This window comes from Cheilinus undulatus, linkage group 17 (assembly GCF_018320785.1).
Source record: "Cheilinus undulatus linkage group 17, ASM1832078v1, whole genome shotgun sequence".
Taxonomy (NCBI): Eukaryota; Metazoa; Chordata; class Actinopteri; order Labriformes; family Labridae; genus Cheilinus; species Cheilinus undulatus.
The window spans coordinates 9,252,927-9,277,282 of record NC_054881.1 but is presented as its reverse complement, the minus strand read 5'-3'; the positions used below and the strand labels follow the sequence as shown (position 1 = coordinate 9,277,282).

The 24,356-nt window shown below is 38.0% G+C and overlaps 1 protein-coding gene across 2 annotated transcripts in view; it reads right to left on the bottom strand.

Moving 5' to 3' along the window:
- Window positions 1–4,462: 4,462 nt before the first annotated feature.
- The window catches only part of ap3b1a (adaptor related protein complex 3 subunit beta 1a), a 91,485-nt gene continuing 71,591 nt past the window's right edge, over window positions 4,463–24,356 (bottom strand). For both annotated transcript variants that reach the window (XM_041810989.1, XM_041810988.1), the window contains exons 25-27: window positions 24,221–24,318; window positions 18,696–18,834; window positions 4,463–5,372 (exon numbers count right to left, since the gene is read on the bottom strand). In XM_041810989.1, coding sequence (XP_041666923.1) covers window positions 5,219–5,372; window positions 18,696–18,834; window positions 24,221–24,318 — 391 coding nt within the window. In that variant the 3' untranslated portion in view covers window positions 4,463–5,218. The remainder of the gene's footprint in view (window positions 5,373–18,695; window positions 18,835–24,220; window positions 24,319–24,356) is intronic.

Sequence of the window (24,356 nt, the reverse complement as noted above, 5' to 3'; positions counted from 1 at the left end):
TGCTGTTCACAATACTACTCTATGATCAGAAAGGCCAACTTTAACAGCTTTTCTCCCTAAACTCATCCATGAAACCAAAACAGTAGTTTACTCTTTAATAGATACACCTTATGGAGTGTTGTTTTTATCAAACTGAGTCCTTAATTCAAACAAAAAGAAAGCAGCAGAGGTTGGCAGAGCTGAGCAGCACATCTTTACTCCTCTATTTCTGTTATTGTTTTGATTGAGAGCCCCCTGGTGGGAGAATTTGCATCCTGTAAATTTACCTGGAAAGAGAGGATTCAAGATATTTTGCTTACTGGCTGAATGTTTTCTGTGAAATGGGAAAGGGCCTCATTTGGTTCTTAACCAAGGGCCACCAAATGATTTAGCCCGCTAAACCCTCATAGATTTATGCTTCAGGAAGCTAAACTATATGAACAACAATATTTTGGTCACACTTAATTATTGACTTCAGGTGTTACAATCTGACCTGTTGCCACAGGGGCATCAAATTAAGCACCTAGCCATGCAGTCTCCATTTGCAAGCATGGTACTGTGATGAATGCCTATGCAATAAGACGGTTTGTGAATGTTCATCCCTGCTGGATATTCCACCATCAACTCTAAGTGATGTTATTAGAAAGTGGAAGCATTTAGGAACAACAGCAACTTAGCTGTGGAGCAGAAAACCCCCCAGACCATCACGCTGCCTCCACCTCCCTTGACTGATGGTTTTAAGCTCTGTTCTTGCATCTCTTCATTTGTTCTGCGTCTCAAAAATATTCTTCTGGACACATCCGTGCACAGTACCTTCTTCCAGTCTTCCAGTGTCCAGTCTTTTTGCTCTCTTATTAGTAAAATGTTTTTTAGCCATGCAACATGATTAACTTGGATTAGCAGCAATACTAGGAGATTGATGCAGAGGACTGACAGTTTTTGATAACTGTTTGTGAACTGCATGAAAATGTTTTTCTTTGGAAAAGAAATTTGCCAGTGATCCCAGACTTGAGCAGTAGTGTATATTGTGCATAAAGCAAAAACTTATGTCTGTGCAATGCAGCGATATCCACATGGCAGTATTAACAATGTGCATCTTTAGTTTTTAGTTTTGCAGATATTTGGTCATAAACCAAAGTTTCAGACCACAAAACTGCCTTTCTGCATTGCTCTGTGGGAAAACAAAGTACATTACAACATAATTATTCACTTTACAAGACTATTATTTGATCTTTCTTAATAATTTTGGTATAATGAGGTGGCCGAGGTTTTTGTGACTGCATCTAATAGAAAAAAAGACCGGCTAGATATCTGTAAATAACATTTATATTCAGATGATTTAAGTCAGACAAACACCTGCTGTTATTGAGAAATGAAATGCTTGTTTTTACTCAAATATGTCTCCAACTTACCAGTCTTTTCTTCTATTTATGCTTGTTTTAAAAAACATGGATCACTGCAGTTTTTCAGATACAATGAGGGACTAATGTAGATGTTGTGCTGCTTTGCTGTTTGTTTTTTTATGTTTATAACAGTCATCAGACAAAAACAGGAAGTTCAATGTGTTGCAGGGATTCTGTGGTCAGCTCATTCTCTTAATGTTGAATATCAAACAGTTTTTTTCTCCAGTCCAGATGCTCTTCATGTGACTCCATCATTTTGACATGTAACATGTCGCCAGAGCTAAAAAGTTGTTGTATTTCTGAATCCATACATTGTGCTGTGAGTTAAGTAACTGTTTGAAAATCTTCCATGTGGCAGTGGATCTGTATGATGTGTGTGTATCTGGCAGGCCTGACGCAGTGTGTGTAATGGGAACAGCTGGCTGAGGGAATGAGTACAGAGGGAGAGGTGATGGATGCGAGTGGAGCTCCTGTGACAGATGAGCTAACAGGTGTTCACCACAGCCCTCAGAGAGACGCTATTTATGAGCCGGAAAAGACAGCCAGACGCAAAGCTCAGCACGCCACCGGCCCGCTCCACGCTAAAACAGATCACGTACATCTGAACTGCTTTACAGGGGTCTATAGGTGTATGGTGTACCTGCGCCTGTGTGTTTACAGCATCCTTCGCCATCAACAGAGATGACGCTTTTTCCCTTATTCCCTATAGGTTGTTTGCAATCATGTGATCAAGAATGTCCATTGGGGGCCAGGTAGTGGGGGGCAGCCTTAAGGAATTAATGTATGTAGAAAACTTCTACGTACATTGAGTGTGATACATACATTTTACAGAAAAAGTGATTTGTTTAAAATTTCACATATTACTTGGACCTGCAGGCCTTCTCTAGCATCCTCTAGCCTGATGAGGAGAAACTTGTACTGAGCTAAGAGGCTAGCTGAGCCCCTTTTACATATTAAGAATTCCTCATTTTGTCACAAAACTGCTTCTTGTTGAAACTGTGATATGCTATCAACCGATTAAACCTTGCTGGCTGAGCGACCAGTTACTTATGTGCCGTTCATGAACAAGCTTCTGCTTTGAAACGGCTCTTTAATGTTGAGGTAGCTCCCGTTTGAGTGCCAGTTTCCTTTCCTCCATCCTTTGTCGTTACCTAATCCAGATTTTAAAAAGCTAAACTGGAACCAAATGAAGCCATTTGTGAGCCAACAACCAGCTCTACTGAGCTGAGCCAAATCTCCTGTCACAAAAAGCGAGGCTGGCGGTTGATGGCCTTACTGGTAGTTTCACCTGCCCCCCATCTGGAGTTCTTTGCTGTTGCATGATGTCATCTGCAAAAGTCTATATCACTACATCTCTAAACTGATGTTACCATCTTTTTTTCTACTTTACATCATTTTTGCTTTTAGAAAATAAAACTACATCATTTTTTGACAAATAGAAAGATTGAACGTGTGCAAAATGAAAACATCTTTCAGCTATATCTCTCTAATGCTTGTGCCTCCATAGTCAATCAAATATATTCATTTTAACACCTGTAGAGATTTAATTTACTTGGATTTTTCCCCCTTCATAGCTTTTTACTGTTTCTATTGGCTCTTGTTCTGTTTCTCTTATAACGTTTGACTGCTTTTACCTTCCTTTAATAATTTTTATCTCTCTCGTTTTAATCTCTTTATTTCTCTTTCACATATTTTGGTCCTCTTGGTAGCATGGTTCCTGTGTTGCCTTGGTCCCTATTGTTATTTTACCTGTAATGTCATGCATTCTACTGAGGTCCTGGATGTCTTAGTTTGCATGGTGTCTTATGATGCCTGCAATCCATCTTGCAAAGCTCCCATCTGAACAGTTTGGGCCTGGTAAGAAAGTGACAGGACCAATCAGCAATGAGGGGCAGTACTTTCGGAAACGGCAGCGTCGTGACGTAAGTAAGCAGCAACAAGATGCCGGTGCAATTATGGCGGAAGAGCTTAGCGTGGATGCTGCTAAAGTGCCATTTTTTTTTTTTAGAACTTGAAGACATTTCTTTATTAAAAGAAGAACAAAAACAGCACTGAGTTGTTTTCTTTTCAAAAACAACATAAGTTGTGTACTGACATGTCTACAATTGACATGGTTCACAAGATGCAGTTCTATATAAAGATGTGACACAGAGAATGTTCATGGATGTGTAAAACAAATCCATCTGGCATGTCAAGTTAGATTTACTTGGTATCTTGTGGCATTTGAGTTCTGGTGTCTTATGATGCTGTTAGTTTATTATCTTGATCATATTTTTTGTTCAGGTTTCTAAATTGTTCATTTCAAGAAACGCCCAGCACACTGTTTAAAAAAAAACAACAAAAAAATCCAATGCTGCACTTTTGTCAGACAATATCTGGTTGAGCTCCCAGTGACACTTTGACCTCTGACATCAATTATGAATTTTTTTATGATCAATTATGAATGAATTTTTTGAAGAATTTTTTTGTCAACAGCTGGATATTTACCCTTTTTCTGACAATTGTCTATAAACCTTAGGGATGTTTGTGCGTTTGTTCTGAAATACTCTGACCAGCCTGTCTGACACCAACAACCATGCCACGTTCAAAATCACTTAAATCCTCGTTCTTCTCCATTCTGACGCTCAGTTTGGACTTCAGCAAATCATCTAAACCATGTCTACATGCCTAAATGCACTGAGTTGCTGCCATGTGACTGGCTGATTAGATATTTTTGTTAACAAGAAATTGAACAAATGTAACTAATAAAGTGATCAGTGGGCGTAGATGGGAAATGCACTAGAGAAATTTCAAATACCAGCAGATGGCTACGGACTGGATTTGTGTTTCTTCCAGTCGATGCTGAATGGAAATATTGGAGATGAGGAGGAATGTGTGTTAGCAGATGAAGTCACAGACTCATCAGAATCATGATGTCATGAGTACACACTGCTAATTATCAGAGCTCCTTGTTAATGAGTCTGTGGAGGAATCACACTCAGCTGAAATCACAGCAAGACATTTTAAACAAGACAGATATAAAGGCAACAACAGACAGTTACAGCTGGCAAGAAAAAAAAAAAAAAAAAAAAAGGTTTTTGTTTTAATAAATTCTGTTTTTATTTTTCAGCACGAAGCCATACAGATAAAAAGACGATGATTTGACTCTAAAGCATATGTTTGGTTTTCTAAATAACATTATTTTCTTGAGTAGAAGGCACTTTCAGAGAGGGGATTTAGGGGGGAATATTAAGGGTCATGCAAAATACAAAAGGGATGGGGATTAGACAGGAAAGATGGGGAGAAATGGGTAAAAATGTGGGAGAATTTAACTTTCTTTCATTTTCTTTTAACTAAATCTGTTTGTACAGTTATTATGATGAAGTTAAGCTGTCAAATCAGTGGTTTTGTTGAGGCATGTTTACTTGTGACAGCCATAACCAGGAAAAATTTTAAAGTCATCGCTAAGGAAAATGATCTGAATGTATTTTTGTGATAGGGTAGTGTCATATTCAGGCATTACTAATCATTTCTTTTAAATTTCTTATCACTTGTATAAATTCTTCTGTGTGTTTGAATGGGGGATCAACACTTCATTTAGGAGCTGCATAAAGACTTTCCTGCAGATTACGACAATCCTTTACAAAAGCAGCGACTGGAAAAAAATTAAACGAGTGCTCTTTCAGTTCTCTGTGAGCAAGTTCAACCTCCAGCTTTTAGCCAAAAGTGCCATGGTTTTTCTCAGTACAGCTTTAATTGTCCTCATCCTCACAAATAAAATCTCTGAAAGCCTTAATGAAGTGCTGTTTCCCCCTTTACCTTTACTAAAGGAGGAGGGAAGGAGGAGGGAGGGGAGTCTATGCCTGGGCAAGAGCTTGTTTGAGGTCTCGGAGCAACATGGACGCCATGACGCTCTTCTCTGTGTTGATGGTGAGGAGGGCGGTGGACGACTCCTTCAGCTCCAGCGACACCAACACCAGAGCGCCGCTGCTGACTGTCCGCCCGGCAAACCTGCAGAGAAAGAAGAAAATCAAGTCAGATTTATAACATTTTAAACCTAACTTTCACAGGATTTTTAAGCCATTTTCAGTACAGTATAATGCCTCTGAAAGGGTAAAGTTTTGTATGAATATTTAACTGAAAGTTGTCAGTTTCATATCTCATCATGTGTCATTAATTCTTTTGCTCCTTGAACTTCTGTCTGTTATTCTCATTTATGTGTAGAATTACTCTTTCACGGAGTCATGAGGTTGTGATTTTGTGAGTCAAATTGCCAGGGAATTCTGTTAACAGTGCCGTGTTTTCTCAATTAAATATTGATACCTAGTACAAACAGTTCACAGCTGTATCATACAAGTAAAGGATGATATATCACCATATCCATATCTCATCCAACCCCTGGTCAACACCACACTCAAGTTCAAGATCTTAACTCTAGTTTGCACATTTACAGATATTAAATAGGCAAGAGATTGAACCGCACATCTGCTTTCATAGGGAGCTATGCCTGTAGAAAATGTCTATTGTATCACATTCAAAGTCATTGTTTCCTCCTTTACACTCAAACACAATCAAAGAATTTAAGACTAAAAAAGTCTCTAGAGCTCCATGATTTTTGAGAATTAAATAAAGGTTAAATAAATAACAAACCCCAAGACACTTTACAAAGAGGGCAGGTCAGACGGAGAGAAGAGGGAGAAGAAAGGGAGAAATCAAGCAGGGCAACGTTTAAAGGGATATTTCAGCATTTTTGAAGTTGAGTCGTATGAGGTAACTAGTAGTAGTAGTGGCATTAGCCTCCAGTGATTTCACCAAGCATCGAAGGACTCGCAGGTTGTACCGGCAAGGAACCTAGGCTATACAGCATAACAGATGGGTATAGTTTCTTTCTACAGGGAATTTAGCAAGGTCTTTGGTGAAAATGGGCCATAAAACAACGTTGGTTTGAACATATGTACTGTCTAATTTTTTTTTTTTGAGCATTTTATTCTATACCCAGAGTCACTTTTGCAAGGCAGGAGCACGTAACTGGTATCCAAAGCCTGGGAAAGGTGGCGAAATGGTGACAATAACACAGATGCTTTCTGGGTAAAAAAATAAAATGCTTTAAAGTTTTCAATACTGTACACATTTGAGCCAACATTGTTTTTGGCCCATTTTTACCAAAAACGTACTAAATTCCACTTAGAAACAGTACCCATCTGTTACACTTTATAGCCTAGCTTCCTGGTTGACAACCAACGAGTCCTTCTTAAAGGAGCAATGCAAACTAAAATCACTGGAGGTTAATGCCATTTCTACTGCTAGGTACCTGAAACGGCCAAATAGCAGAAAGACTGAAATATCCCTTTAATCTCTTATCCTTGGTTTCAACTTTACCCCTCCTCTATAAAAAAAGAAAAAAAAAAGGTGCCAGTTAGTTCAGTGGGTAGAGTAGATGCCCGTATGCAGAGGCTATAAGCTTTAACGCTCTAATCGATGGATGGATTCCTTCTCTTAGCGCATGTTTGTTGCATGTCTTCCCCATATCTCCTTTCTCTCTTTGGCTGTCCTATTACATAGAGGCAAAAAGTCCAAAAAGTAATATTTAAAGTCAGATTAATAGATTTTTTTTAATGTAAAATTTGCTGATTATCAAAAGATTACATTCTAATTTAATATAAAAAATATTTTTTCACCTAAAGGTTCTTTTTTCAATAAAGCATAACTGATATTAAACACTTTGGGGTTAAGATAATACTTTACATTTGCAACAGTTACCAACTACTATGCAGCAGAAATCAAATACTCTTGAAAATTAAAGTGGAGAAATTAACTGCCCGAGGCTTGCAACTTTGTCAATTTTTTTCCCTAAATTTTATTGGTGTATTTTTTAGTATTTCAACTTTACACTTTAAAAGTAATTAAGTTGATAAGACAAAATCATGCTAAAAGTGAAAAGACGAGAACAAAAGTCAGAACCGAGACAAACAAAGTTCTCTCCCTGGTCTATAAATGCTCTCTCATTCAGGTGACTGTGATGATCAGTGGAGCGAACAGCAGAGCAGACATACTGTAAAACTAAAGTACAACACTTTCTCACATTTCTCCTGTAATCCATAAATCCTGCTGTCAGAAAAGCCCTCACACCTTGTAATTACTCTTAATGAGTGAGTGAGACAAAGAGGGAAGACGATGTGACAGGAAATATAGCAAGCAGAGTAACAGACAGTCTATTATCCCGCTGACTAAAGAGCCATTAGGGCTGAGACACGCCCTCCATGCCAGTCAAACACAGTTGAGCCTGTTTTTATGGACTCTGGGTGTCTATGAGGGTGTGGGAGCCTCTGGACGCCCTGTCCCACCCGCTCCCTCAGGACCATTGGGAGAATTCACAGTCCTGCGTTTCCTTGGATACCGTCCCTGCAGACTCAGGGCCGAATCTTGGCACACATGGTCCCCATTGAGAGTGCTAACAAGAGGCAGACAGGGGCTCTGACCCATCGTGACCCTCTTTGAGGGGCGACAGAGCCAAGCCGAGCCCCCTCTGCATCCCTGGATAACTCCCTGCCATCTGCCTCCATTTAGCACTACATCCCTGCAACAAAGACCCCCCGTGGCAGCCCGCTTAGGCCTGACAAACAGCCCACAAAGGGCCCCACTTAGGCCTGACTAAAGCCTGTGAAGAGCCCCCGCAGGACGGCCTGTGGACAGGAGATGTCACAGAGCCACGGCGACGGCGTGCTGCGAGGCAAGAGCAACCAACACGTCCACCAATTAGCACGCACACGTTAAAGACGAGGCAAGGGGGGGGGGCTCTGCATTCACAATGAACGGCCCTGGCTTGCAAACACGAGTGCGTCTGGGTGCGTCTCAGGGGAGCTGCTAAATTACCGTCAACAGAGGAGAGGGAGTTTATCAGTGAGGAGAGAGAGTCCTCCTCAGGCTTAATTAAAATATTAGCCACTTCAGCAGGAAACAAACCGTTCAAGAAGAGGATTCATTTATCTCTAAAATACCGCCAACCCCTCTCACTTCTTTAAATAATTCAGAGGCTGTGTGTTTATCTAAATTACTAATGTGAGAATTCAGGAAGCTCCCTTTGTCACTGTTTGTTCAAGAATATAGAAAGTAATAACACTAACGTTAAATCTCTTTTTATCACACTTTACAAACAGAGGGAGTAGGTCAAAGTGGTTCATAATAAAACAAAATTAAACTAAAAAGGTAAATTAAAATAAGTGCAAATATTGTATTAAAAAACGATTTCTGACTGAAAAACAAACTTGCAAATAAGACCTGGAGCATGCAAGAAACTAAGGCTGCAATGGCTTCAAAATGTTAAAATCTGATACAGTGCTAATGTTAAAATGATATTGGTACCCATTTGATTCAATGGCAGCAAAAACAGAAGTCCCAGGCATCAAATATTAGGTTCTATCTTACTTTCAAGAATCAAAAATGCAAGCTGCGGATATATTTGTGCAGTTTGGACCAGTGTGAAGGAGTCTGCTTGCAATTCAGGACTGCAGTTCTCAACGAGTTTAAACTCAGGACTCACCGCCACCTCCTTATGAAAAATTGCTACCAAAATATTTTCAAACCAGCAAATTTAATTGGGTAATTTCTCCCAGGAATAACCTCATATCTTGGGAAAACGGGCGTCATAAAGGTCACTATCTTGAGAAAACAACTGAAATTCATACATCCAAACAAGAAAACAGTAAAATAAAATACACTGACTATGTCTGCTTAGGGTTTCAGTAAGTTCTGCACTCAGTTATTACTCCACTATACTTTATCTTTATCATAATAATCAAAGGAATGAACAATATTGGATTTTTGCTGGTATCATCTATGCCAAAATAATCTTAGCTGGGACAACCTGGGCTTTAACAATATGTGTGCTGCAGTGATATCACTTGAATTTTCAAAAAGTGATGAGACTAGACAAAATAAATAAACTAAATGGTTATTAACACACAAAGATTTTCATGTATTACACACAGCAAAATTGTTCTCCCATTTCTTTGGGACCAAAACGTTAAAAAACATAATCATCCTGTGATAAAAGTCTTCAAAAGTTTCCTGTCTGCAGTGACACAGAGGGAGACAGCACGGACGCTCTGTGTCTCTTTCTCTCTATTATGAGTCATTCAGGCTCTCTTCTCCAGTTTTTAAGTGTTTGCACAGGAGCTGTTCTGTAAAGCATGACGTGACGATGGAACAGCCTACCATTGGTTTTCATAGCCCACACAATGCTTTATGGGATACAAACAGTCAATATGGCTGATAGCATTAGCCGCTAGCTGCAGGAAAGATTAAAAAATGGATTATAAATGGATAAAAGATGTTTAATATCAGTGTTTCTGGTGTGGATTTCATCTTTAAAGACCCCTGAAAGTTACCCAAGTTCAAGACTTGCAAGAAACATTCTGTAAGAGCTACAAAGGAATAGATAGCATCATTAGAATGGCACAACGGAGGGCTTTCAGAGGTTAAAAAAAAAAAAAAGGAAGCAGCTACAGTTTATGCTTTGAAAGTTATTTAACTTTGAATATGACAACATCAGTCTCATGGTGTATATATATTTTTACTTCATCGGATCAACATTCGCGTTTTATATATAGGTATGTTGCACAAAGAAACACACAAGATATCTACATTTTGAAGAAAATTTAATAGATTCAAATGTCAGCTGTCTTCTGTTTCTCATGCACTCTGGGTAGTAATGTCAGATGGCTGTATTGCTCTTTGTCTAATTGAGTGACATCCTTAAAATCTTTTAAAATGTGCAGCCAGATGGCACTGTTACACAGGGTGCACTGCACAAAAATGGCAGGCTAAACGTGAATCTATTTTATAGATTTTCTCCAAAATATAGAAATCTGTTGTGTTTCTTAGTACAACATACAAATGAAATACACTAAAGTTCATCTAATAAGGTCTACAGCTTTTAACATGCAGGACAGTACATAAACAAAATGCTTTGGAGTAAAAAAAAAAAAAACCTCCTTAAAACACATTTCTGGTTGGCATGTAAAGAGCTAAATGAAAGAGGAATATTAGTCGTCCTATCAGAATTTTCTGTCTTTGCTGTTGCTGGGCAGAAATGCCTGACTTCTGCTTCTATGATTGATGACACTCTATAAAATGTACAGAGGGCCTAGGTTATGTAATTCATTCAGAAAATATTTTTAATAGGTTGGGCTTTGAAATAGTCGACTCATGTTCCCTGTACAGCAGGCTGCACCGATCACATGCTAACAAGTTAACCAGCTAGCTTAAAGTTGACAAAATTAACTAGATTTTTTCCCCTTAAGTAAAACTATCAATGACTTTAGACAGCCAAGGTTGAAAAGCCACAGGTTCTTACTAGATTTCCATAGTTTTAGATCAAAGGTAAGGAGGGTGAGTGACCAGTTTAGACTGTATTTGGTAGAACTGGCAGCAGAAAATAAAACACTTTTTTTTTTTTTTTACTGTAACTGAAAAGGAATACATAAAGAAAATTCTTAAAATGTATTGGCATGTAGTGTAGGTTGGCATAAAGTGATCTGATTTGCTTGGTCTTTATTTTCAATTCTAAAGCCTAGCAGTAAAGGTCTGATTTTATGTAACCTTAACTAAAAAAGGAGTCATATTCTTTGTTGCACTCATGCTTATTGTCCACCTGGCTCCTCCAGCCCTCCTCATACCGCCCTGTCAGCAGCCGAGGTGTCTCTGAGCTCCCTGTGGCTTTGCTAATGGATTTAGGATATAAATCTATCATTTACTCAGCCAGTTAACACTACCCTGAGGCTGCTTTTATTCCGTCTCAGGAGATGCTGCTGTGTGCTTTTGTTCAAAGAAACAGGAGCATGTTTTGATTGTGTTAGTTTCAAAGCTTTGAATATTCGTCCTCTTCTGTTTGTGACACCCGCTCTGCCTCTCACCCCAACCTAATTCAACATCAGTAGATTTTTAGGGTCGTAGAAGAAGAAGATTAAAAGACAAGCAGGTCCTTAAACGGGTCATTGGTATTCTCCTGTGCTCTTCTCATACCGGGCTAAACACTGGATTAATTGCAGCGTATGGAAAGAAAAGCAAAGCATAACCCCTGGACTTAGAGCAGGCGGATTGGCATCGATCGGCATGGCTGCGGCTAAGCATCGCTCTCCAATTATCTGTGATTCTCCTCAGTGCGGAGAGCCTGTGTGTGCCATCTGCCTCCCCTCCACACTGCCACTGTGAACACAAAGCGGGCTTCACCTTTACATTCAACCTCACGCAGAGAAGACGATGATTGTGTGAGCCAGAATGCAGGACTTAACCAAAAGCCAGTACATGAAGCCTCTTAAACTTAAAAATGTGGTTTATAACGCAAGAATGCACGAATAATTTCAAAGTTAAGAGTCTCTTTAGTATCCAACAAACCTTACGTAAAAGTTTAAAACAGGCCTTTTATGGTTTATACTGTATCTCATGACTGTGGTGGTGAGGCCAGTCACATTTAATTTATTTTAGTTTGGCTTTAAGAAAAACAATGCTCATTATAATAATGCAGAGCAGCTCTTAGAGTTAAGTTGATTTAACACGAGGTAACAAGTTGCAACTCAAGTTGCCTTCTTGCAACTTGTTGAGTTTAATGAACTTAATCGAATTGCTTGATACCAATCAAAGCTATTTTCTTCCAGTAGTTTTACAATTTTCTTTTCATTGTGCTATGGACAATCAGAGCTAACACTTATTTGGTGTGATGGTCAAAACATGGTCCAAAGAAGATAACTGGCTGCAAACAGGGAAAAAGCTGAAGGCTGACTTTTCCCATGAACTGATCCCAAGAGTTCCTACATGGGGCAAAAAACATTTTTAGTCATGATTTGATAATCTGTGGCACATTAAAAAGCCTCTGTTCTATCATTAAACATTATGTTAACATTTATCATAACACATCTTTGCGGGTGTGCTGAGCTGATTCTAAACAGTTTAACTATTTAAAGGCAAAATAATGCTTCCTGTTAAAATAATGGTGAACTGTGAGGATTTTCAAGTGGGCGACCTGGTACCTCAGATGTAAAAGAACTGGACTTGTGTTTGTTAAATCACAATGGGTCAGATAAAATCAAAGACTTGTCTGAGGTCCTCCCCCAAGAAAATTTAGAACATCCAAAACTGAATTCCCTTAATTATGGAGAATATTTATGCAACAATTTATGAGTAAGATGATTAAAATTGTATAAGGCTGGCTCCAAAAATGATAATGATAATAATAATAGTAATTAAAAAAGATTGTAGTAGAACACATCTTTGTCAAAGCACCTTTTAATATTTAAGATCTCTCACTGGTAAAAGAAAACTTTAAAAGCGTTTTTATGTCCTCAAATTTAAAATGTGCAACTTAAGACTATTTAAGACTTTTAAAAAAATCTACAGGAATCCTGGGATCCCATAATAATTAACTATTAACTGAGCATATCATACTAATATATTGCTTTGCAGTTCACAGCAACGTAATGCAGCATATTGTATCGTATTAATCATAGCATATTGTACAATGCGCATCAACATATTATACTGAATTGTATCCAACCATATCGTATTCTAATGCAATGGTTCCCACCCTGGGGTCCCTAAGCCGGGCCTTGTCTGCTGTGATGTAGTCAAAATTAGATGTGCATAAATATATTTTAAAATGATGATCAGAAAGATAATTCACAATGGCATATTAGGGCCACCATACAGGATACAAACATAAAGAGGATCTGTTCACTTTTTAGGGAAAAAAATCAAAATTCTTGGATTAAAAAGTTCTATATTTACAAGAAAACAAACTCAGAATTTTGTGCAAAACTTGAAATTTCCAAGGTTATAAATTCTTACATTTTGACATCAGAAAGTCATATATTTAAAGTTTTTACGACAGTGGTAAATCAGAAATGTACATGAAACCAAACTAAAAAAATTGGATGATTTTTTGACTTTTGGACGCTGTAACCTAAAATTGCTATGTTTTAGTTTGGTAACATTTACGACTTTCAAGGTAAAAAATATGCTGTTTTCTTCTTGTACATTTTTTTAACTTGAGATTTTAACTTTGTTTTCTTCTTGATCCTCTCTCTTGATATTAATCTGATTTTCTAAAATGGGACTAATACTCTGTCAAGGTATATCTCTTTGATATCTAGCAAGAACACATGTATGAAGGCCTATTAAGTTTGAGTTTTGACAACAAAAAAACAATTAAAATTGATGTAAATTTTTTCCAAAGGGTGAGTGGGGTGGGGTGGGGGTGGATAAACTGAGGATTGTATTGCATCATAACAAACCTTATAGTACCATATCGTACCATTTTTCATATTGTACCATTCAGCATTGAATCATATTGTACTATATTATATCACATCCTTTCCTATCCAAATCTATCATGTCATTAGATTTTTACTATTGTATTTGACAAGGATTACATATTGTGGAATATGAAAAAGAAAAAAGGGAATTTGTTTTCACCAAACCCAGAAAAGCTGAGCCTTTACACAGTGGCTGCTGCTCCCTATTCTAACTCCATCTTTTCCTTTTTGGGCAGGTGGACAAGTGTCCTTCACCAGAGTGGTCAGTGAGGCCAGACCAGACCCTACGCGTGGGCTCAGACCAGGCAGATGGCCACTGCTATTAGCCCCAATTAGAACCAGGAGCCCTCCATGCATCTGCAGAGCGCGAGCATACGGACAAACTGCAGCGCTGCACTCGAAGGGCATGCAGACGGGAAGGAAAAGAGAGGGGAAAGGAAGCTGGAGATAAGGGAGAAAGGGAAAATATGAGGAGAGGAAGCAAGGAGTACAGGAGAAACAGAGTTAACCACATTACAGTGTGTACATCAGAAGATAGATCATAAGCCATTCTGCATGCTTAAGCAATCCATAAGATAAACCCCAGATGTCTAATTAGTCAAGTTATAAATGATAGTCAATTAGATTTTAAACAGGAACAAGAATTCAACTTCACAGAATTCAGTGGAATTTAATTAAATCAAAGAGGAAGGTAAAGAGAGAGCATAGCTTATAAATCAACCAGCTCAGTTTTCCTGTTCTCTTTTTTTTGTTTTGAAAATTAGTCTCTAACCAGACAGATTGGCAATGCATGCAAAATTCGATCAAATTTGCTTTCAAACGGACTGAAAAATAGAGCACATTTATTCTATTCCGCCTGTTTAGACATAAACAAGAACAGCGTTTTCTACATTTGCTTTCCTGCTTGATTTATTGCCATCCTCCTTTCCAGCAATCAATTTCTTGTGTTTCAGTGGCATCACACCCCCCCTCCTCTTCTGCTGGAGCTACACGCCTGTTTGGGAAAAGCAGTGCTGCACCCTGCTGATAAACACGGGGAGTGCAGGGATGCAGGAGGAGAGGCAGGCTGTTGCTGTGTTAAACAGAGGCTGTGTTATCGTGAGGGTGTAACATGGAGCTGGCTGAGGTTATTTAAAAGCTCAGGCAGAGTGTTCAGTATCGTTCATGTGGATTATGTTACATTTAATTGGTTATCTATGCCATAAACCTTGACTGTTACTCCTGCTGGGGGCTAATCATTTGTAGAATCTCAGCCAGATTTCCGTTCACTTTATTCAATTTTTTCTATGTTGCAACCTGAAGCTGCAGTCGAAAAAAAAAAAAATTATTCTCTTTAATCTAGACTTAGTATACCATCATGACTAAATGAAAACAGAATTTGAGAAACTTCTGCAAATATATGAAAAATACAAAACTGAAATATCACATTGACATAAGTATGGCTTTCATTTGGAGTATTTTGCAAACTCCAAGGGGGCTTTCACGTGTTTAGCACTGAAGAGAGGCTTCTGTCTAGCCATTCTTCCATAAAGCCAAGATCAGTGGAGGGCTGCAGTGATGGTTGTCCTTCTGGAACTGTGTCCCATCTCCACACAGGATCTCTGAAGCTCAGTCAGAGTGACCATCAGGTTCTTGGTCACCTCTTTTAATAGGGCCCTTATTCCCCTGATCACTCAGTTTGGCCAGACGACCAGCTCTTGGAAGGGTCCTGGCTGAGCCAAACTTCTTCCAACTGAGAATTCTGGAGGCCACTCCGTTATTGGAAACCTTCAGTGTAGCAGAAATTTTTTTTGAGCCTTCCCTAGATCTGTGCCTTGCAACAGTTCTGTCTGAGCCCTGCATGCAGTTCCTTTGACCTCATGGTGTGGTTGTTGCTCTGATATGCACTGCCAGCTGTGAGGCCTTCTATATGAGGGGTGTGTGCCTTTTCAGTCGATTTTACCAAAGATGGACCTCAATCAAAAAGTAGAAACATCTCAGCAATGATCCAGAGAAATGGGAGGAACCTGAGCTGTATGTAAAGTGTTGTTGCAAAGGGTCTGAAAAATTATATCATTGTAATATTTATTTTTTTAATTTTTAATGAATTTGCAAAAAAATATAAAATGCTGTTCACACTTTGTCATTATAGGGTACTGAGTGTAGATTAATGGTTCCCAACCTTTTTTACTTAGGGTCCCCCCTGCATATATCTAAGAAAAGCTAAGGCCCCCAGGACCCACTTGAAAAGTAAACATCAATTTTAATTGTTTTCTTGACTAAATCTCAACATCAAACACCTACATACACCTGTTGACAACAGATCTATCTATAAACGATCCATTATTACAACAGTGTATTCCTGCCCTTCTTGAAAAAAATGATAATAAAATGTATTTGTTCTTTTTTCAGAAAAATAATCCTTGAAATTCTCAAGTGTAAAAAGTAGTTAATTTATGGGAAAATAATAGAAATTTTCCACTTTTAAAGTTGTCAATGCAAATGAACTAAAACTTAGTATTTTGGGGATTATAAAGTTAAAAAAAAAAAAAAAAAACCACTATTTTCCGTTTGGCCATTTGTTAATTTTTGGACTATCACTATTGTAAATGTAGGATTTTGAAAACTTGGAATTCTTGGAGTTTCTGTTGGAAAAATCAGAGATTTTTAAACTCATAAATTGTAAGATTTTACAGTAAATTTCAAACTTTTTTAACTCTGAAATTCTCAGTTTGCTTATTTGTGAATAAATAACTTTATAATATCAAAAATTTGGATTTTTTCCCACTTAAATTTTTCACATTTTAACTTGAAAATGAACAGATTCCCCTCACTTTTTTAAATCTTTTAGGTTGGCCCTCATAAATTAAGTTTCTAATCATGTATCCCCCTCTGAGATCTTTTGTCCCTGAACCCAGAGTTGGAAACCAATGGTGTAGATTGATGAGATTTAAATATGTGGTTTTTTGCACTGCAGCACCAGGCTGCTACACAGCAATATAGAAAAAAGTGAAGAGGGTTTGAATACTTTTTGAATGCACTGTATGTATATCAGTGTTCCTTGTGTCTCAGTTTGGGTGATTTGCCCCTCATGTGTTTTTTTTTTTTACCTGGCTGCAGGCTAATTGACCTCTGGGGACAATGAAGTTGAACTTGAAATCTCAGTTTGAAAGGCCATGTACCCCTAGCATTTCATCCCACCCTTTCGGTAAGAATCGGGACGCCCTACTCCTAGATGTGAATGTGCAAAATGTAGGGCAGGGGCTGAGCAGGCGAGGTCAGGAGTATATTGTGACTGAGCTAAAAAAAAACAAACAAACAGTTTATAAACAAAACAAACTGATATGACAATATCATGTTGGTTTATTTTTCACAAAAACAATGATGATTATATCTCAATTATCAGCAAAATATCCTCAATTCATAAACAACACTTAAAGCATTAAAGTGACTACTTAATCTTAACAATTTCCATAATTTTCATAATCATAAACAAACATAAAGACATAGAAAAATGTCAATATTTTGAGCATACGTTGGCCGGCTTGTATGCCTTTATAGTAAGTAATTACTGCCCAAAACCCAAAGTTTAACATTTAAATCAAAAGCAAAAAAAGAGAAAATGCTGATGTTTGAGAATCTGAAATCTGTGGCTTTTGCTCAGCTTTTCCTTTGAATGCTTGAAATGATTTACAAATCAGTAAAATCTTTGCAAACAAACATTATTCCAGCCCAGCTATTATATAAATGAACAACTGTAGCATCTACGTCATAACAAAACACTTTTGTAAATTATCTAAGTATGTCAAATTGAAATTTCGAGTCCGTCTAGTGTTGTTGGCTTGAAATCAAAACCATAAATATGCATTTTTAAAGAATTACCTGGAGAAATGAGGCTCTAAATACTGCTTTCTTGACTTCTCAAAGACAAAGCTGCTCATGTTTAGGACATCAACAGACAATATTAAACAGGGAGTGTCTTCATTATTTTAGGAGTGAGGGGGAACATCTTCCTCTGTATCTGTCACAGACGTAGAGAGAGATTGATGGCGTGGACTGATTTGAGCTATTGGTTATTCTGAATGAAGTATGGGCTTATTGGATACAGGCCTCTCTCACCGGCTTTCATTGATTTCCACTCACTCTCTCAGCTCTCTGTGCCCTTGCGCTGCTCTGACTGTCCCTCACTGATCCACCGTCTCCTCCATTTTCCCTCCCAAACCACAGAGAGCAACAGAGGCGACGCACAGAGACGAAGAGGTGCGGAGCAACGAAACAAAAGACAGACAGACAGAGACGATCCGAGAGTACGGCTCAGAGGGATGGAGGGAGAGACAAAGAGGAAGTGAAAGAGAGACAGCGGCGTGTGTGAGACAGGGATGAAGGGAAAGAGAGACAGAGCAGGAAACAGAGGGAGAGAGGGAGGTGTAATTATCTATCAGGTGTTCGGGTGTGCGTGACAGAGGAGGAAGCTCATTAGCACACTCTGTGTACACCAATTACACAGCCAGGCTTCTCAGGGCATTCCCCTGGCATGTGTGTGTTTTGTGTGAGTGTATATGTAAGAGAGGCAGCTCATGGACATGTTCACTCCAAGATACCCCACATACCACGTTTGAAGAACATTCACATAAAACATCATAATGAAGATCAAACTTTAGTTAGGAATTTTTCACAGGAGGAATCACGGCTCCATGAATATGCTGAACCCAAAAATATGAGGACGGCTTTCTGTTTGCCTCCTGTGTTTTCATTTATTTTTATTTTTTTTCTCAACAGCTGAGAAGACACTGTAAACATCTGCCATTAAGTGTGAAATGCTTCTTCAAAAGTCTCATTAACTCTGACTGATTAAAACTGAAACACATGATTAAATATATGAATTATCACATTATGTAATTGGACGCAGACCTATAAAGAGGATCAAATATCTCCTATGGAACATAAGGTAATATAAATGTGACATATTGATAATATAAATAACCATATGCCATTATTAGAATGTCTTTAAGGACATAGTATTAAAAAAAAATGTAAAAGTTCCTACCTGTGGACGTTGTTCTGACTGGACGAAACAACTCCTACGTTGGCCACCGATAGGATGTGCTTGTTGATGGCCTGACTGGAGGTGTTTGCTGTTGCCATGGTGATGGTTGAAGAGGTCTCATTCATGCCCAAGAGCTTACCTGAGAGAAGAGGGAGCGCTTGTTTAAGGCATCAACAAGGACCTACACAAACAACAGTTTAATCCAGTTAAAATCATAAATTTAATGATTTAATAAAATCTTGATTACTGTAAAATCTGGATTATAGGTTGCACTGGTTTGACTGTTTTAAGCCTCTCCCAGGGGAAAAAGGCTGTTACCATCTACTTTTGAGACCATTTCTATTGCATCCAGAAATTGGCTGCAATGTGCCATTTCTGTGCAGCCGTAAAGCTCTTTTTGTACTATCTACTTTGAGATTTTACACCTCTGCCAGCTACAACATGGTATCTGAGATCTCCTTCTTTAGAGTTAATTTGGCCATTTATGGTTTATTTGTTAGAGACAGATACAATTCACAGAATTTTGCTAATTGGAGCTGCAGCCGTTGTTCTGAATTGTCGATCACCTGTTTCAATGACTTGGACGGATGCGAAAAAAGCAAAAAAATCAAACCTGTTCTGAAAAAAATAACGACAGACAAAAGTTTTGGTGTCAGTGTGCAAACATCATTAACACAACATAAGACCATTTTCTTATGTTGTGCAGCAATTTCAGACAAAAAACAGACTCAGAGTGCGAAGGCCTTAACTGCGAACAGCCATCCCATTCAATTAATAGTGATTGTAGTAAATGCTTTTCTTGCAACACCTGTCCCTTGAAGGACTTTTTTGAGAATCGAAGGTTAAAACCATAGGTTTAAAGGTGGAAAAAGGTGAATTAGGCACAGCAAAAACATATTTAGCAATGACAGTCTTACAGAAAATCAGGATGAGTGTAGCTTCGCTGCTGAATTAACCAGGAATTGGTAGCTCCATTAAAAGTGGTGAAGTTTGTAAAAGGTATCAAGTGATCAGATAATAGATTTAAGGATTTGACCCCTTTCATAGAAAAATGTTTCTGGTCCAACAGTGTTTTGCAAAATGAAACAGTACAGTTTCCGGTTTGTCATGGAGAAGGACTTAGAGCCCACAAGTTGCTCTGCCCACCTTCTCCGGTCACCTATAGTCTTAAAATGAGGCGTCTTCTCAGTCAAACCAACGCTCTACTAGGTTACAACTGGTGGGTTGGGACCCAAAGGTGGGTTTGTGAATGTGTGCCAAGAAAAAAAAAATGGTAAAATGACAAGCACATTTCAGATGTTGGGTAGCAAAGCTGTTTGTCCAAAGATAACCAGGAAATTCCCCAAGAAATTGCCAAATTTTCAAGCTGTTTTACAAAAGTTGAGTAAAAAACGACCATAGCATGCATGCACTTTTGTACTTTTGTGCTTTTTAAACATGTTTGTTAGTCTTGTCCCTTTGCTCAGTAATGTTGTGCTTCTTTTGGGGTCAAAACTGAAATGTTTTCATGAACAAACCTGAATAACTGAACAATTTCACAATTTGGGTCGTGATATCTCGAGGGTGGCTCGAGATGGGTCCTGATATCCAAGCAGTTGAAAACCACTAGTTTAGAGCATATACTTATCAGTTTACCCTTGTTTCCTTTGCATGCAGAATTATGATTAAATCAGGGAGAAACGTAGTAAAAAGTAGCTTCAATCCCCACTGTTCTAGCTTAAGTCACTGTATTCCAGCATGCTTACAATATACAATGAATTTTCAACCGTCTGGTTGTGTGCAACTTGTGACAATGGCAGCAACACGAACAGCAATGACAGCACATCTCAATACTTCATACTGGTATAATAACTACACTGGTACTCAAGTCAAAGCCAAATTTTTAGATCAAAAAATAGGTATTAAAGTGCATTTTATACACCAGGTTTTAGAGTTAATATAAAGCACTAACAACTTCCCAACAAAATAACCCTACAACGTCTTTTAATTTGTATGCAATTTGTTTCCAGAATATTTTGAGACTTGAGTTCAAGGCTTGTACTGAAAAAATAAAGGAATAAACTAGATTTAACAAGGGCTTAAATGAGGAAATAAAGAGTTATTTTATTCTTATTCATCATTAATGGAAATAGATTTAAAAGAGTCCAAACTCAAGGCAAATGGTCAGTTCATGTGCCCTCAGTAAAAGCAGATTTGAGACAAAGAATGGAGATAAATATGCACAACTCAGACAGGAATAAAAGCAATCCTAAAGGCAAATATAATGAAAACCTGCTAAATGAAAGAATGAATTAACTTGACTCAATCTGTAAAACGCAGCAATTTGCAAAGAGAGAAAAACATGTTGTTCAATCTTTTTATTTCTGTCTGAGTGCAGGCTGAATCCAGCAGAGCACCGAACACAGAGCATGAAGATTAATTAAGGCAGGAGCCGCATTAAGGTGGCACTTAAGAGCACACTAATGGCTTAGATATGAGCATGCTCTCAGCTCTACAGGTGTGTGTTTGTGCAGGAGGCTGAGTGCTTCATAAAAGAAGAGCATTTTAATGTCAATGTTAGAAGATGTTTATGGCTATTTAATGTGTAATATGTGTAATTTATGGATACAACCTATGAACAGGAGAAAAAACAGCTGTTTCACTTTCATCCCATGACATAAATCTAGGTGATACATCATCATTCAACTCTAAAATATCTGCAGTAAATCCATTTAGGTTAATCTTGTGAGATCATGAGCACTGTATTAACTGTAAATACAGTATAAATTTTCTTGGTTAGCCACAAAAAACAGTGAAGTCAAGCCAAGTCACTGTATTTACACAGCACTTAAAACAGCAGCTTCACAGTGGACACAATATAATACACCAGGAGTATGAAGGCACAAACAGGTTGTTGGTCTTATGGGATTTGCTTAAACACAGAAGCATCCTGGTTGTATCTTATAACCAGAAATATCTCAGCAGAGGTTCGTTGTCAAATACATTTGCACTCAAGACTCTTGAAATATTTCAGGAATCTAATCTACAGAAGGCAAAAAATATTGTGTATTTTCATGATTTCCACCTATTTATTTTTTAAGTTGAGGGTTGTTTCTAAGCTTTAATGCTTTTAGAAAGTAAAGAACGGCAAGGGGAAATGACTGAGCAAAATAAGGCCACATTTCCCAAGCTACAGCCTCTGTGCATGGTGCACGAAAACTCACTACTTGGCTTGGCTGAAAAGCAACCCTAATCAACTTTGTTTAACAGGAGGTAAAAAGGGAATAATATCAGACAGTAAATGATTAATTAAAGGGAGAAAACTTGCAGTAAATGTGCAACTACATCGTCATCAAACCTATAATTTCCCAAATCCAAACATTAATATTTAGTACTTAAAATGCAGTTCTTTAGGATGTTGTGCATATTTGCATTTCCAAGTGGTTAAAAATAGACTTAAAAAATATTCAGGATTGTATTAAGAGGTGCTTCTGTATTTACATGTGCATTTCTGTTTTCTATCATTGTTTTTATTTGTTGGTTCTACTGTAGAGGCAACTAAATATGTGCAGCAACTGAGACTAAAACAAATTTCCATGAGAGGACATGAGACGCGTAATGGCATGTTGTGTTGTGTATCCTATTGTATCTTGCAGTATATCAACTCTTATCATTTTGTATCACATCAGAGTGCACCCTACCGTACCATATTGCATTGTATCGTACCATATTATAACATATCCTACAGCAGTGGTTCCCAAAGGATGTTTCCAAAAAAACAAAGCCAAATTTAACATGATTTAAAGTGGTAAATTGTATCCATTATGTAGAAATATTGTTGAAATGAGTTCAATTTAAAATAAATGATGCAGGTATTATGCAAGATTGTTGCTTAAATGAAAGTAAAATTTACAAATACTACCTAATATGTAATGTTGCACATGATGCTTTGTGCAACATCATACGTTTTAACCACCGCCAGAGAAGGTGGGGGTCCACGGTCGTGGACGTTCGGACATGGTTATTTTGGGAGGCACGGGCTGAAAATTTTGGGAACTCCTGACCCACCGTATCATAACATACCATAAGGTACTGTAATGCAGCGGTTCTCAACTGGTCCAGCCTCTGGACCCAACAATATTTTTGATGACAAATCGAGACCCAATTTTCCAAAAAATATCCATAATGCACATTTAGTAAATAAAAATGTTGCACAGGACAAAATTCACATGTTTAACACCCCATTTTCCCATGATAACTATTTTCCAGAATTTCCAGAAGCCTTGAGAAATTACTTCATCATCTTCTTTGCCAAGTTTTTTTTCCAGACACACAATTGCAACCCTCTGTGACCCACTTTTGACCCTCAGCCTCTTGTACTCAGCCTAATGTCCACTATTTTAGTGTGTGTGTGTGTGTGCATGAGTGGGTGTACATGTAACTGTTGTCTGTGGGGTGGCTGATAATGGGATGGGGGGGTTGCAGGTGAATGGGTGTGAGGGAATGACTTTAATAGTCTATGTTAAGCAAAAGGTGGGGGTGGGTGGGTGGGTTTGAGGGAATGTTTTTATTTTGTCTTTGTAAAGCACTTTGAGTTACATGTTATGTATGAAAAGCGCTTTATAAATAAAGTTTGATTTATTGATTAATTGATTGACTTTTGGGTCCAGACCCACCAGTTTTGAACCACTGCTGTTATGTACCATATCACATAATCCGGTGGTTTTGTACCACAGTACAGTTCTGTATCCTATTGTACTGTAGCATTTTTACCATATGATGCCATATCCTACTGTATCATTTCACATTGTATGGGATCACACCATGTTATATTCTATTGTACAGCATTGTACCATATCATTTACTATTGTATTGAGTCCTATTATATCATACCTAGGGTTATATCCTACTGTATTGTATCATATTGTTCCACTTTGTATTGAACTGTACCGTATCATATTGTATTGCATCCTATCCTATTGCAGTGTATTGGAACATACAATACCAACCTATTGTGTAGTATCATACCATTAAATCACACCATATCCTATGTTATCAAACAGTATTATATTGTACTGTATCCTATTACTGTATCATATCATCCCATATCTTATTGTATCCTACTGTATCATATTATACTGTACCATATCCTATTGCATTGTATAGTACAGTACCACACCGTATCATATCTTATCCTACTATACAGTATTCTATCCTATTGCATTGAATTGTATCATACCATACTGTATCAAACCTTACCGTACTCTATTGCATTGTACAGTACTGTACCATACTAGATCATATCCTGTCCTATCCTATTGTATCCACCAGCTCTGTTACTCAGCAGTGACCCCACTGACTGTGCCGCAACATGCATTCCCTCTATAGTCATTAATGTTACCTGTTGTGTGTTAGCTTGTGTTTAAACGTTGCATATTTCACAGAAGAAAAAAATGTCTGCTTTTGCATACAATAGACGAAAACAGAGTATTTTTCAATCAATATAGCGTTTTAATTCTGCAAACACTGATGGATATCCATCATACCTTGCTCCTTGCAGAAATCTTGTTCGTTCATGCTGCTCGGCATTAGCAGCTCTCCTACAGCAGGCTGGATGGACACACTGAACTGGTCCTCTTTTGTACTGAAGGAGAAGAAACAACACAAGAACAGAGACTTGTA